Genomic DNA, 16418 nt, shown 5'->3' with positions numbered 1-16418 from the left:
AGGAAATAGCTCCTTCAAACATCCTACTTGCTGGCGTAGCTTAGAAAAGTTTACCACCTCATGCATTTTTTTCCCCTGAGAACTAAGTCCAAGTTCAAAGCCCTCCAAGAGCTCCAGTTGACAGTTGCAACTGATAAAAGAGTTTGGGGTGTGTTCAGGTTTTATTGTAATGCACTTCATAAACTGTGGAAATGACCGGAGAGCGTAGATTTATGTGAATGAAGTTTGTCTACATAAATAACATATTTTTTGTGAGTCACATTGAACAGTGTCCTTCGTTCTTCAGAAGAGACATTTTATTCCCTGCCTCTGGTTTCTATGAATACCTTTCCATCATTTCAACAAACATAGTTATGAATTTTATAGGTATGTTTAAAAATATCCCACTTAGGCTGCTAAATTAAATACCCATATATTTAGCTATCTGTGACAGTATGTTCCAAACTGGCTGTGTAAAGCCGTGCAATTAAATCTATATTGGGCAGTTACATAAATCTCTGGTCAAAATTTCCAAGGTGTTAAGTATCCCATGCGCCAGCTGAAGCCACAGATAATTTCAGGTGTTGATCACCTGGGAGCTGTTGTGCTGGAGAAACATGCTAGCAGCCTGATACAACTGGGGCCTAATTTTTGCAAATGAGCCTAACATTTGATAAATTAGTTGTGCTGGTCAATGGTTTCCAGAAATGCTGGCTTTAAATGCAAAGGATCTCATGCATATGGACAAAATAATAATAATTTGAAAAGTTTGTCTAAGCAAGGGGTGGGCAACTGTGGTCCCTTTATGACAGCAGCTCCCAACCTTTTCTATACCCTGCACCCCTAGAATGCTTCTGATATATTCTCGCACCCTTTACAAAAGTTCAGAATAACGGCAAACGAACTATGCATAAACACTATAATTTTGAAAACCCAAGTTTTTGCACCCCCTGGAATATCATCTCGCACCCCCGGTTGGGAACCCCTGCTTTATAACCTCTGGGTTTTAACTCCCAGAATTCTTGGAGTTGGTACACAGGTCGTAAAGGGGCCACAGTTTCTTACCTCTATCTTAGAGGGATAAGAAGAAATTGCTTTTTTCTGTGGGAGCTGGGATTGCAAAGGGCCCCTGCAAATTCCTGGCTTGGCTCTATGGGAAAAGACTATGGCTCACGACAGAATCACGGCATGACTTTATGAATCCAGTTGCCTTTTCAAAAAACACCTTTGAGACAATCATGTCCTGGATGACTGAGAATCTCCATAGATAATCGTGGCAGAAGGACCTGTCTTCTATCTGGATTTTTGAGGAGGCGTGGTGGTGTTCTGTGCTGGTTTCATCCAGGTATATTGAAAAGGTTGAAGTTGCATGAAGATCCTGAAGATGGTACATGATAGATAGACCCTTATCTGTAACTCCTGATCCCCTGTTCCATCCATAGTTCCTTTGCTTCCTTGATCAGATGCAAAGAGGGGTGCAGCTGGCAGAAGATGGCAAACCCAGAGACCCCCATCCTGATCCCATTTGTTGTGGGAAACCCCATGAGACAAGTTGGACATTACAACTGGTTGAAGCCCCGTTGCATTTTATGGACTTAACGTTTCCTCTGTTTTAACTTGTTTTAACTTGGGACTTAGTCGCAGCCGGTTTTAGCCAGGTTGTGACCTGTTGTGTTTACATTCTCTCCTTTGCTGGATGTCTTTTCTTTTCAATATTGCTTGAGATTCTGTGTCTGTTCACCCCTTGAATCCTGCCTTCCTGGATCTTTCAATCTTAGTTGAATTGTCCACATTTGGTTGCCATGATGTTTGTAGCATTGAAGAAAATCTGGGATGGAAAGGGTAGAATATCCTTTGTGACTCCGTATAACATCCAACATGGAGAGGAAATTTGGTTTGGTTGAACTTTGTGAGGCATCTTCTAATATGGCTGCTGTTGCAAGTAGGGAATTTAGTGGGAGAACACGTAGTTCAGCCTTAACCGAATCCATAAGTGTGATTTCTTTCTGCTGTGCCCATTGACCCATGTTTTATTGACTTTATAATAAAACCCATTGTGTTTGGCCATTGGTTGGAGACAAATTTCTGTAGGATTTGCCAAAGAGTCCAAAAGCTACCAAATAAAAGACTAATGCCCCGACAGTACCCCAGTTGGCCAGTTGTGTTCTCACAAGAAGTTGTTCGTAAAGAAGAGCACCTGAGGATCCATATCATTATTTCTGGCCTTCTAAGAGACGTTTTCTGGTGTCTACACTTGATCATGAATCTGTTACCTGAACTAATGTGTCAATAGTACACATAGTAGTTGAAGCTCTGAAGGTAGGCAGAACTGCTGAAGAAGGTTTTTCAGAGTCCTTAAGTGATCCAGGTCTCCTTTATCCTGGTTTCTCATACTTGGTTTCAGAGGTTTCAGGCTGTGTAGAAAGAAGCTACTGTGTAGTAGTTCCTCATTGCATTTAATGTGGTGGTCTGGAAATTGGTGGGTAGGTAGAAACTGTGCTGGTATATCCTCTGTTCTTGGATATACCCTTGGAAGGGACTTTGGACATCTCTACATGATACATACAGTGAGGAAGGTATGCAGAATGCGCTCAACCCCAGTGCGGTTTTGTCTTAATACATAGCTCCAAAGTTTATAAATCATGGTTATTGGCTTCATGTGTTATGTGAACCTAATCAGTTGTGGCCTAGTCCATCGACCATGGCTTAGTGTAGTAGATGAACTGAGTTTTACACAGTCCCAGTTGTATTTCTGAATACTGTGCCATTTAAGATCTTTCTTGCAGCCAGCAGAAAAGGATATAAGGGAGTAATAGCATAGTAATCATGTCAGAAGCACCAAGGCACGTCTAGGTTGAAAGGATTAGCCCAGGGGATGCCCAGCTGGGGGCTCCTTTCATGTTCCTGCAAGGAGCTGGAGCCAAGGACAGGAGCTCACCCCTCCCTATGGCAGCACTCGGGTCTCAAACGTGGGCTTGCTAACCTCCAACCCAGTGTCCTAACGATGTGAGCCACCATGCCCCTAGGGAGCAACGATTAGCCCAAAGGAATTCTCCTATGAAAATGGTGAATTAGTTTTGAATTTCGCCTCTCCACCCAGTAATGTTGACTGACTTTTCTGCCTCTTGGATCTTTTCAGGAGAGAAGCCATACAAATGCACTTGGGAAGGATGTGACTGGAGATTTGCTCGCTCAGACGAGTTGACCCGCCACTACCGGAAGCACACGGGCGCCAAGCCCTTCCAGTGCGCTGTCTGCAGCCGCAGCTTCTCTCGCTCCGATCACCTGGCCCTGCACATGAAGCGCCACCAGAACTGAGCCGCGTCTTCATAAAGAGCCGCGTCTTCATAATGCAGTGGGCACCTATGCAACAGATGGGCAACCCAACTACCCACCCCTTTCGTTAGAAATAGCTGAGGGTTTGCCTGCGTACAAACTCTCCCTTTTTAGAACCAGAAAAATAATAATAATAATAATAAGGCTAGAAGAAACTGGAAATGTATATTTTGTATATTTATGAGGAAACAGGGAAAGACACTGTCCAGAGGGACATGGATTGTTTTACTACTTTAATGCCCTGTGACTTACTCTTTGTATTTTGGACTTAGTCCTACAGGTTTCATCTCAGGGCTGCCTGTCACGATGTTTTGCAGATGGGGGTTGGGTGGGTGGGTGGGGTTGGCAAAAAGGGGCTCCTCAATTTGGGCTGGTGACCGTAGGTCACTCCGTGGTGGAGCAGCACCATGGGTCTACAAGTCACAATGGCTGTGCACGTCCATGCATCAGTTTCAATCATAAACGTTGCCAGAATAAAATAGAATATATATATATATATATATATATATATATATATATATATATATATATATATATATATATATATATATATATATATATATATATATATAATAAGCTACAGTGGTTCACAACTTCTTTCTTTCTCCTTGTCCCTCTTCCTCTGGGAAAGTAGAAAGAACAGAATAAAAAGGACCATTTAACCCAGCAGCCGTGGTTTGGCGTGGCCAAAGAAACCAGGACTGTCAGCCAGCTTTAAAGCACTTTTGGTGGTTAGCTTTCAGATCCTGGTTTCTTCTGCCATAATGAGTTCTAAATTCTGGTTCAAGGACTCTCATTCCTGTTCTTGTGCCTATCTGCACAAAGGGAGGGGAGAGGGAAGAGTAGATGGTCTCACTGGCCCACTGGGTCTCTACCTTCTGATCCTGAAAATCTTGGGTCTTAATTCAATGACATGGGAGTAAGGCCATCTGACCAATTGGCTCTTTTTGTCCATGAAACCCCCCCACCCCCAAAAGACAACGGGAGGTTCATCCCTTTGGACAAAGAGATCCTGCTGCCTTGGGAAATTTTTGTGCACCAGTTTTGCACGAATTGCAATTATAATCTGGCGATTAATTGAGGTAAGGCAGATAAAATAATATATTGCATACCTACCTAGGCTTCACTCATGTTTCCAAAATACAACACAAGAAGCAGGTCCCTAAATATAAGTATTATATTTGAAAAGCTGTTTTATCTATAATTTTAAAATCCTGACCAAAACACTCTGAATCAGACAGTGTTTGTTTGTTGTTGTTGTTTTTTAAAAAAAATTAATTTAATTTGAACTGACAGCCAAATGAATCCAGAGGACAACCTACAATTTATTTTCTGTCAAAACTGTACTGGATGTTTTTAATACTTGTTATATTTTATATATATATATTTTTGTGGAGATTCAATATATAGAGATGAAATTCATAAATAGCCATAGAACAAAATGTTCCATATGTTGCATGTCTACCGTGACAAAGATTTTGTAAATATGCAAATCAGCTCTTAATGTTTTTTTTTTAATCACAAAAGGATTTTTCTACAAATTGGTTAGGATACGTGTCAGGCATCTGACTTGGGATAGTTCAGCCTGGCATGTCTAACATTCAGTGTAGACGTTTATACAGATCCGATCCACCGAGTGTTCAAAGTTTAGAATCGCCGTTTCCCTCCAGTTGTGTAAAAGGACAACCGTTTTCCATAACACGAGCTATTCAGCAACTGTCAGAAGCTTTAAATAACAAGAGACTAATGTTAAACCTTTTACTATAAGCTAAACTTAGTACTGCTTTAAAAAGAAGGATCTAGAACATGATTTTAGAATATCAGAAGGCTAAGCTGATGAAACACTAGTGTAATACCACATGAATTTTGCTCATCCCTATTCAGTGTGTGCCAGAGACCTTTGAAAGTACTTTGGATTGCATTGAGATTGGGAAACTAGAAAAGAAAGCCAGTCAGCCTGAACTGTGCCAGCTGATAGTGATAACACTTTGCTGCATCTTGTTAACAAAAGTGTCCAAATGTCCAGTTAGACAAATGTTGAAATTTGTCTGCGCATTCGTCTCTGGAAGATACATTGCTGAATCTGGAAGACTCAGCTTTTCACAGGATTAAAAAGTACTGTAATTTTTAGAGGAAGAAGGTGTAGTTAAAATGAGAACATAACTGCTGCGCAAATGCATTGTAACACCAAAGGAAGACATGGCAAAATGTCTTTTAGCTAAATAGGGGCCAAGGGATCCAACTCTTTGGTGACCAGATCTGGCCTGCAGAAATTCAGGTGACCACCAGGTGGTGGTGAACTCCGACTCTTGGTTGCCATCTAGAGGTTGTCAGCTTCGCCTAGGCCAGGGGTAGGCAACCTTGGCTCTTTTATGACTCGCGGATTTCAACTCCCAGAATTCCTGAGCCAGCCATGCTGGTTCAGGATTTCTGGGAGTTGAAGTCCGAGTCAAAAAGACCCAAGGTTGCCTACCCCTGGCCTATGTTATATACCGGGGAGCCCTGGACAGCCCCACCATTATTCTTGCTCGAAGCATCTTCATTTCATTCTGCGAAGGTGCTCCTGTTTCGATACTCCCTTGCTGTTCCCATAAGGCCTATGAAAGCTGAAAAAAAATGCCTGCAGGGGCACCCGTCTCACCCAGGAAGGACTTTAAGACGGTGAGACAAACCAAGTTTAGTATGAAAGAACGTCAAGCCTTTGAACATAGGGAATGGAAGTCCTGTACAGTTTGACTACTTATCTCCAAAGGTAATGCAATTATCTGTCCTCTTGCTTCACAACAATCTGCTGATTTAAAATATAGGTGAAATGGTACCTTTCATGCTAACTTAAAATATAGCATTAAATTCACAGGTTATTGATAACTTTTTCAGAGGCAGAAAAGGAAAGAGCTGCCAGCAAAGAGCTGACCAGAGATTTAATCTCAGTCCTTGTTCTTAGATGCAAGTTAACCAATTAGGTGAGAGAATCAGTCAGTGTATTTATTGAGAAATCTGTTCATTTCTTCATGGAGCAAGGAGTGAACAGGTTTGGTTCATCCAGCACTTCCTGGTCCTTTGGCCTTCAGAGGAACAGAATCCCGTATGTGCTTCATGTCACACTTGTGATTACTAAGAACTTAAGTCCCATGGACTTCCACGGGCCCACCAAATTTAATTTTATCTGACTGGAACCAATAAGAGCAAACAGAATTGTTTTGTAGCCTGGATTTACAAAAGTAAATCTTGAATGGATTCTTACTCAGGTTCCTTATATCAACTATGTTCATCTATTGCATAAGGTTTAGGGTTTGTCCTATTTGTGGTTTGTTGAACAAGCTAGGAGCAAGCCTGAATCCATCCTGTAGTCCAGCAAAGTAACACTGACTTAATGGGGACATTGCCTAGTTTCTTTTCTTGGTTAATATACAGAAGTGAAACACTAAACCAGTCCAGGAATAAGCTATCCTGACATAACAAGCTAGGATTTGTAAGTCAGCAACTATCCATGGCACACAGTATTTTCTTTAATTAGTTTTTGGGTTTTCTTATTATATTAAGCCAACAGCCACTGACATGATGATCTAGAGCTGTGAGTTAACTAGTTTTCCCTCCAGGTAGAGGAGACATGTCAAACTCGTGACGTTATGTGACGTTGCACAACGTATCAGCATAGTTTTGCCATTGCCGGCAATGGGATGGGCGTGGCTTTCAGATGACGCGTCCGGCCCGCGGGCTGGCAGTTTGACACCCCCCCCCCGAGGTAGAGTGTGTAGAAAGGATAACAAATCCCTCATGGCTGTTTTTTGTTGTTTTCTTTTAAAAAATATCTTTTTACCATTCAGTCCAGGTCAATTATTTGGTCAATGAGTATTATCTGTGGACACTGTGTATAACAGAGTAGCCTTCAAAGGAGCAAGGTTCTAAAGAGCATTTTTTTTAAAAAAAGCAGGGGAATGTGTCAAATTCGTTGTCTTGAAGACTCACTCCCAAAAGATGTGGGGAATCTTAGTTCACTTCTGTAAACTCTTTTTGAGGTTCACTACCCCGATAGGCCCATGTGCACCTGCAGAATAGCAGGCAGGTTTTGAGAGAGGACAATCAATCAAGAGTGGCTGTTTCTAAATTTTGAGTTGCACTTTGAACATTTTGAGTGGAACATTGGGGCTCTTTTCTGTGGACAAAATCCACAAGATAGAGTGGGATTGTGGTTTTCAAATGTTTTTGTTTTTTTTTGCATTTTTCACTCATCCTTCTGCTTCTGAGGAAGCCCTGCTCTTCTCTTTAAAAACAACAACCACCACATTTCATTCTGGAAGATGTTTTGAGGTTAAAGTTATTTGACATGGAGTGTTGTCCAGCCCTCTTGACTCACATTGCTGTGACCTTCCTGAAGAAGAGCCAAAATTCCTGTGTTTCATAGGAAAAAGTTAGCACTAATCTGCATGATTATTACATTGCTTTGATAATCGTTTGATCCTTTTTTCAGATTTCTCCAGAAAGAGTTAGAAATCCTCAGTGTTTAAGCTTTACCCTTTGTTGGCCCAAATGTTTGATTCCTACTATAGGATGAAGAGTGGAAAGTGAGAGGGTCCAACTGCACAACATTGCTAAATGTTTTGCAGCATAAATAAGCAATTCAGGTGGATCCCATGAAAGGATGCTTAGCATCAAGGCTCCTTATGTACTAATTTTTCCCCTTCCTGGTGTTGATCAACAAGCTACCCCAGACCAGAAGACAATAGAAGAACACTCAGCCTGTATTAGTGGAATATTCCCAACCATATTATAAAAGAGAATGGCTAAGCCAAAACCAAAGATACATGGCTTGTGTGAATGTAGGTCTTTTATTTTGGCTTAGCATCTGCTATGAACAGAGCGGTAGTGAACATGGCTTCAGTCTTGCTAATTTGTTAACTCTGGTGTAACCCAGTCTTTTTATCTGTGATGGCACAGTGGTTAGAATGCAGCATTGCAGGCTAATTCTGCCGACTGCCAGCAGTTCAATTCTCACCGGTTCATGGTTGATTCAGCCTTCCATCCTTCCAAGCTTGGTAAAATGAGGACCCAAATTGTTGGGTGGGGGGGCCAATCTGTTGATTCTGTAAACTGCTCAGAGAGGGCCGTAAAGCACTGTGAAGTGGTAGATAAGTCTAAGTGCTGTTGCTCTTGTTATGTTTATCTTGACTCAAGCCTTCTTGGGGACTATGTGTAGAATTGCAGCTATAATTTCTTAGGATTGAAGGATCCTGAGAGCTGATCCACTCTTTGTTCCCAGGTTCAGTCTAAGGGATGGGATTCCTTCTTTTAGGCATAGCTATGGGGGGAAGACAGAACAAGTTGTAACTTGTACAGTTCTCAAAAGTCATCGCATGGGTGTAGATGGATATTTTGGACCACAGTTATTAAACTGTAATACCATGCTGTCAACCAAAGGGTAAAAAAAAATTAAATAACTGACATGCCAAAAAAAAGAAAAAAGCTCACAGCAAAACTTTATTCAAACTAGTGTTTGCATCTTTTATTTATTTTTGTGGTACATGGTAGAAATTTTTTTAGGAAACAACTTCCATAGACTTGATAAATTAAAAAAAAAAGGTTTGTTATAGGATTTTTTTTAAGCGTTCCTCTAAATTGTAAATAGATGGTGTACATATTTTTTGTAAGGCTTCAAATGTTTAATCCTGAAAAAAAACTACAGAAAATCAAACATATTGGTTGCTGTTTTGCTGCTTTCCTTCAAGACTTCTCTTTTTTCTTCCCTCTCCTTATTTTTATTTTTTTTGGTATGGTGACATATCCTATGCAAATGATCAAGCAAACAGCGATGTCATTGTTGAAAGATATTAAAATGGTTTATATATAAAAAGACAAACAATTTTTGACAATAAAAAGTGCCTAAAAATGTGTGGAGCTCTTTGTACCCAATGTGAGAAAATTATTCTCTCTCTCTCTCTCTCTCTCTCTCTCTCTCTCTCTCTCTCTCTCTCTCTCTCTCTCTCTCTCTCTCTCTCTCTCTCTCTCTCTCTCTGTGTGTGTGTGTGTGTGAATACATGTTGTCTTTTAAGGATTTTGAAAGAACTTGGTTCATCAGGTGATAGCCATTCTTCTAAAGAAGAACACAACTCTTATCCCCAAAGGTGCTTTTACCAAAAGCAACTGGATTTTCTTGGGGTTCCCCCCCCCCTTTTTTTCGCTTCTCATCAAAGAAGCCTCTTCAGTGAACTGAACAGAAGAAGCTTCTTGGAAGAGAAACAAAATGTTTTCAAAGAAAAAAAAACCCCAAGAAAAAACAGTTGCCTTTTGGGAAAGCAGCTTTGGGACAGACCTGGATGACTAAGAATCTCCATAGACATTTCACTGGACTCGAAAGAACAGCAATTTCTGGAGTTATGGGCACATGATTTAGTAGAGTCAAGTCTTCAAATTTAAGTACAAATTCCGGGACATAACCCTAAAGGAGATGGAAGCGATCTCCCACTGCTAGCTTGCGAAGACATCCTGTGTGGTGTGAAGTCAGTTCAGCAACACAACACTTTTCTCAGTTGCTTGTGTCCAAATCTGGTGGGCAAAAACTTCAGCTTTAGATTCTACATTTCTGAATCTCCTGCTCTCACACTATGTATTTTATTTATTTATTTATTGCATTTGTAACCAATGATAAAATAAGGAGAAAAAAAAGAAAGCACTATATTACTCCTCCCTCTTAAAGTCAAATTCATATCCAAATTTTTTTCTACTTCTTTAACCATTTTTCAAATAAGTTTCTCTTTCAAAGCTTCTCTCTGATAGGTCCCATCATCTATTTTCTTAATTTTCACTTTAGCCTTTTTCTTTTGCCCAATGCAAAAGAAATATCTTAATGTGTTCTGCTGAGTCAAAAAAAATCTTCCCATATGCTTACAGGTGTTCCTGTAGATATTTATTTGTTGTATTTGTTATTGTTGTTAGCTGCGAAGTCCTGTCCGACCCATCGTGACCCTATGGACAACGTTCCTCCAGGCCTTCCTGTCCTCTACCATCTTCTGGAGTCCATTTAAGCTCACGCCTCCTGCTTCAGTGACTCCATCCAGCCACCTCATTCTCTGTCGTCCCCTTCTTCTCTTGCCCTCAATCTTTCCCAGCATTAGGCTCTTCTCCAGTGAGTCCTTCCTTCTCATTAGGTGGCCAAAGTATTTGAGTTTTAGCTTCAGGATCTGGCCTTCTAAAGAGCAGTCAGGGTTGATCTCCTCTAAGACTGACCGGTTTGATCGCCTTGCTGTCCAAGGGACTCGCAGGAGTCTTCTCCAGCACCACAGTTCAAAGGCCTCAATTCTTTGGCGCTCAGCCTTTTTTATGGTCCAACTTTCACTGCCATACACTGCAACTGGGAAGACCATAGCCTTGACTATACGCACTTTTGTTGACAGGGTGATGTCTCTGCTTTTTAGTGTGCTGTCTACATTTGCCATGGCTTTCCTCCCCAGGAGCAAGTGTCTTTTAATTTCTTGGCTACAGTCCCCATCTGCAGTGATCTTGGAGCCCAGGAAAATAAAATCTGTCACTACCTCCATTTCTTCCCCATCTATTTGCCAGGAACTGAGAGGGCCGGATGCCATGATCTTGGTTTTCTTAATGTTAAGTTTGTATTGTATTTGTATTCCACCGTTATTATTTTTTACAAATAACTCAAGGCGGCAAGCATATCCAACATTCCTCCTCCTATTTTTCCCACAACAACTACCCTATGAGGTGAGTTGGCTAAGAGACATTGACTAGTCCAAAGCCACTCAGCTGGCTTTCATGCCTAGGGTGGAACTAGAATTCGCAATCTCCTGCTTTCTAGTCTGGTGCCTTAACCACTAAACTCAACTGGTGCCGATATAAATATAAATATAAATAAATATTATAGAGATTATAAATAATATAAATGAAGTCTTTCGGGGAGTCTTGGGATTTTAGCTATTTTGTTAACCAGTCCACCCAACAGCTGTTTTGATGTGATCCTTAGAAGGATAAATGTTTTTTTCCCCCCTAGATTCGGGAATGCTATAATTGGCTATGGATCTGTCATATTTTTCATGCATTCTTCCACAAACAACAGAACATATCTTGGATATCTTCAGTGAAAGGTGACCATTTTCAGCCAGGGCATATTATTGTCAGATCAGGGGTATCCAGATCTGAGCAAGCTTCATCAACCTATCACGAATTGTCCTGTTTGGGGGCCTCTTACCACTAAGTCAGAACAGCCAGGAAATTGAAAGTATCTGTCAGAGCAGACCCCTTTGTTTTGTTCTTTTAACCAAAAATGATCCTGGCCTGGAATAAAGAACTACTTGAAGCACATCAAGTGAGATCTGAAGGTTTTGCTCCAAGACAGGATCCTCTACACATCCATGCCACAAAAGATTAGCCTTATCAATTCCCTGGGTTTATCACTCGCACCCCCTCTGTTGTGTTCGGATCGACGACACACACACAGCGAGGCAGTTGTAACAGTAACCTTTATTGATACACGTGGAGCGAACTGGCATGCCCGGTCCGGGTAGCTAAATATATACGTCCAGCAGCGCTGGACGCTGGCCAACCCCCAGGCCGGAAACTCCCGCCAAAGTAACAACACCCAACCCGGGGTCGTGGATTTCCCGCCGGTGGAAAACCACTCCCCTACTAATCTACATATACAACACCATCCATGCAAGGAAACTGGTCAGCTTCTTTTGGATAGTAGCAGACGGACTTCAGACTAATTATGTTATGTCTTTTGTTAGACGCTCAAGGCCCAATTTGAACTGAGCGCTCAAGAATTTGGCTATAGATGGTCTGTGCTCACACGACAAATATGCTAATAACTATCTTCATCATGATTTATCTCATCATGATTTACCCCGAATTTCTTAATTCAAAAATTACAGTAACCAGACAATTACCATATGTTTGCTGTGGCAGGATAGCGTCACGAAAAGGGCAGCCTCAGTCTGAAGAAAACACGAACATGGAATTGGTTTTCAGAACCAGAACTGGGCTTATCATCGTGTCATTATAAGCCATGCCTCCCTGACAGGTATAAAAAATATGATCCAATTATCTTTCAGCATTCCAATCAACGCGATAAGCCTACGTATCGTAGAACTTACCTCCAAAGGAAGAGAATGAGATTGCTTGATAGGACAGGCAATCCCAGAGCTGTATGATTCAGACATTGACTTCTTGATATGTTCTGGCTTTTCTGGCAACAAAACAGAAGTGTTTGGCTTCTGCCTTCCACTGAGATATTGGTGGTGGCACAGTGGTTAGAATGCCACTGTTTCTGCCCACAGTCTGGAGTTCGATCCTGACTGCCTCAAGGTTGACTTGATTGTTGGGGGCAAGAGGCTGACTCTTTAAACTGCTTAGAGAGGGCTGTAAAGCACTATGAAGTGGTATATAAGTCTAAGTGCTACTGCTGTTGCTATTGCTATATCCCACTGTATCGCATACAAACCCTAACTAGTCTGATCCTGCTTATCTGTGGTGGAAACACCATTCAGAGTAACAGGTGCCATAGCATAGTAAATTTTCCTTAGGTGTCTTCTGTTCTTTGTTGTTTATTACTCCCCAGATAAATAAGATGCATAAACAGAGAAGCAGATTTCCACTAAAGAATAAAAGAAACTTCTTGAAGCACCAGGGTTATCTATGAACCGAATTTATCAATATTCCCTTTTAAAAAAAACAATAACACCATGTAATAATGGAATCAAAAATTGCCTGGATATGAACACCCATCGACCCTTAGAGTAGCCAAGCACATTTAAGTTACACTGATGATGGTAGGATTCTTGGTGGATGCTAGTCTGACCCAGCTCTAATCCATAAAGATAGAACAGGCGTTTCCTGAAAGTCTTATTAAAAGATAGGAAAACTTTGGTAGGTGTGTGATCAACAGATGGTAATCTTGCTGTTTTATTTGTGTTCATGGGCAATTCTTCACATGAGCTTCAAAAGAGTAATTTTGTTTAGGTCTCTACCAGGTAAGAAAGGTTAATTTCTCTCCCATTAGCTGCCATTTCAGTCAAGATATGCAGAGAGAGAGAGAGAAAGAGGCAAAGTGGAAAACAGGGAAAGAGGGAGGGAGGGAGGAAGAGGAGGAGGAAGGGATCATATTAGTGCAAACCTGCATTTAAGCCGAAGTCTACATTTAAGCCTTGGCAGAGACTTAATACGATTTTCCACACTGAATAATAGGCTTTCTCCACACAAATCTTGGTGGTTTTTTTCCAAACTCTGTTCAGTTTCCTGAGATTCACCCACCCCTCCTTTTCTATCAGAAAAAAAAGTTAGATCCACTCAGTTTTGTTAGGATGTGGGGAGTTCACACAAATGCTAAGTCCCCCTCAGAAGGGGAGGGGCCTTGCTTTATCTTTGCAATATTAACAACCGCAATCAAATGAAACGTGAGCATTTCAAGAGGACACAGCATGCCTCCGGATGTTTCAGCTAATTTCTGCAATATAAAAGGGCTTTTCAGCCATCTCAAAGAAGCCAGACCTTGCAAAAAAAAGGAGAGAAACTTGATTATCAAATGATGTTAGCCAGGACCATCCGTAAATACATCAGTCACGGTGATGGCAAATGTGATTTTGCTTAAGCTGAAAGGCAGAGGCTGTACAAAAACTTGCCCACTGCAGGGGCCCTAGTCAAGCATCCTGGGTTCTGAAGGATACCTGAGGGTCCCAGGGCAGGAGGTAGCCCACTTAAGATTGAATGCCTATTCCTTTTGCAAGCAAGAGGTCCCACACCCATTCACACAGAAGAAAATCTCAGTGGCATTCCCCTGGAGGCTAGTGGAGGCCTTAGTCCATTCCTATTGTCAACTAAGGCAAATAACCGATCTTCATGGATTTGCATCTTATGGAAGGCGGTCATACTGAGAAGCAGAAAGATCTTGTCATCATTCAGTGGAAAGTAAATAGCCTTGACTCAAGTCAAAAGTGGGCAGGTGTATTCCGGATGCTTTTGCCCACTAATATAACAACTCCCAACTGACACTGGAGAAGAAATGAGTTACAAATATTCTAAAGGAAATGCACAATATGTTCATTAATGAAAATCTGGATTGTGGACCAGTACCCCTTCAATCAGTGGGACCAATCAGTCTTAAGATAGACCCATTTTATTGCTTAAGGGCGTTTCCTTAGGAGTTGTGCCCCCTAACATCAGTCCTTCTCATAAGATAGATCCTGTATGTGCAATATGGCAGGGACCTGTTCTATGGACCGGTATTGGGCTGCAGCATGCCAGCAACCAGTCCACACAAACAAGCAAAGCCCCATCTGCAGGATGCAGGCAGGACACAAAACCACGCCCCCTTCAGTCCGTGGAAAAACCTGTCTCCACAGAACCAGTCGCTGGTGCCCAAAAGGTTGGGAACCTCTGCAGTACAGAATAACTGTCTCTCTTTCTCACTAAAAAATATTTTCTACTTTGGCATGAACCCAGACTCTGACTTGGCTTGATTTTGAAACCAGGATTTGACACAGGTTCACAACCACATTAAGAGGGTATCATGCCAACCTTAACCATGACATGTACAGTAGCCAAGGGGAAGAGCTATAGTCTAGTGCTAAGATGTCCACAAATGATCTGGAATTTTGACTGGGCACCTTAGAGATATTCATATCTAAAACACATGGAAGCTCTTTCTGAGTAGACAGCATGGATGATGAGAAGCAATGATTACGGTACGTGAAGATCAAGAATCTTCCTGGGTTTCCATTTAGCTAACAGTAACCAGACTTCATTTCTTTCTCATACACACATGCACTTTGTAGATATCTATCATGATATTTATATCTAACCAGCCTTTTGCAAACAAATGCCTTTTGGATGTGCCTCCAAACAAGGAGAATTTCAAGGATGACACATCAACCCAGTGAGGGAAGCTCACACAAAGCCATGTGTAAGACTGACAAAGGCAATAAGGAGGAATGTTGTGCAGAAAAAGAGCAAACACGTGGCATGTACAAAGCCATGGTGGTGCAGTGGTTAGAATGCAGTATTGCAGGCTAACTCTATCCACTGCCAGGAATTCGATCCTGACTGGCACAAGATTGACTTAGCCTTCCATCCTTCCGAGGTCGGTAAAATGAGGATCCAGATTGTTGGAGGCAACATGCTGACATTGTAAACTGCTCAGAGAGTGCTGTAAAGTAGTGTGGAGCAATATATAAGTCTGAGGGCTATTGCTATTGCTGTTCTTTGGCCCACTATTGCTGTCATTTAGCCATGATTTATTTATTTATTTATTTATTTATTTTATTACATTTATATACCGCCCTTTCCCGAAGGACTCAGGGCGGTTTACAGGGTGATTAAAAAACAGAGATACAAAAGTTAAAAACAGATTAAAAAAATTATATTCATCCCTGCATAAGTAAAACCCCAGTTAAAATTAAGATTAAAACTAAAATTAAAATTCTCAGCCTGGGCCAGAGAGCTCGAAGAGCCAGGTCTTCAGGTCCCGGCGGAATGAACGGAGGTCGGGGGCAGTCCTCAGCTCCACTGGCAGCTGGTTCCAAAGGGCAGGCGCTCCCACTGAGAAGGCCCTATCCCTGGGTGTCATCCGCCGGCAATCTCTTATCGGTGGCACCCTGAGAAGACCCTCCCTGTGGGAGCGCACTGGATGAAGGGAGCTTGATGCCAGCAGCAGGTGTTCCCTCAGATATCCCGGACCCAAGCCATTTAGGGCTTTATAGGTCATCACCAACACCTTGAATCTCACCCGGAGGGCAACCGGGAGCCAATGCAGCTCACGGAGTAGAGGTGTTACATGGGAGTATCGGGAAACCCCCATCACAACTCACGCAGCCGCATTCTGCACCAGCTGAAGCCTCCGAGTGGTCCTCAAGGGCAGCCCCATGTAGAGAGCGTTGCAGGAGTCTAAATGGGAGGTCACGATCCAGGCATTTGGAGTTCACTGAAACCAAGAAGAGCTTTTGCTCACATCTTCATTGCTCTTCCTTGGCTCCAGCACTTTTGCTGGTAGATCATATTGCTGAATGAGAAACTGTACACATGGAGGATCAGCCTGGGCTATACCTCCAGAAGCAAAGAGGTTTATTGAATGTGTGAGGATTCACAGATGTACTAGGAGTGAA

General features: G+C 41.9%; 1 protein-coding gene across 1 annotated transcript in view; it reads left to right on the top strand.

Moving 5' to 3' along the window:
• Positions 1 to 3614, top strand: part of KLF5 (KLF transcription factor 5) — a 32320-nt gene extending 28706 nt beyond the window's left edge. Inside the window, exon 4 of the mRNA XM_081326855.1 lies at positions 3119 to 3614. Within this exon, the coding sequence (XP_081182981.1) occupies positions 3119 to 3297 (179 nt within the window). The 3' untranslated portion in view covers positions 3298 to 3614. The remainder of the gene's footprint in view (positions 1 to 3118) is intronic.
• Positions 3615 to 16418: the final 12804 nt, after the last annotated feature.

The sequence above is a fragment of the Vipera berus genome, assembly GCF_964194415.1.
Source record: "Vipera berus genome assembly, chromosome: 4".
In the NCBI taxonomy this organism is placed as follows: Eukaryota; Metazoa; Chordata; class Lepidosauria; order Squamata; family Viperidae; genus Vipera; species Vipera berus.
The sequence above is the reverse complement of the archived record's forward strand: the minus strand, read 5'-3'. Positions and strand labels throughout refer to the sequence as shown.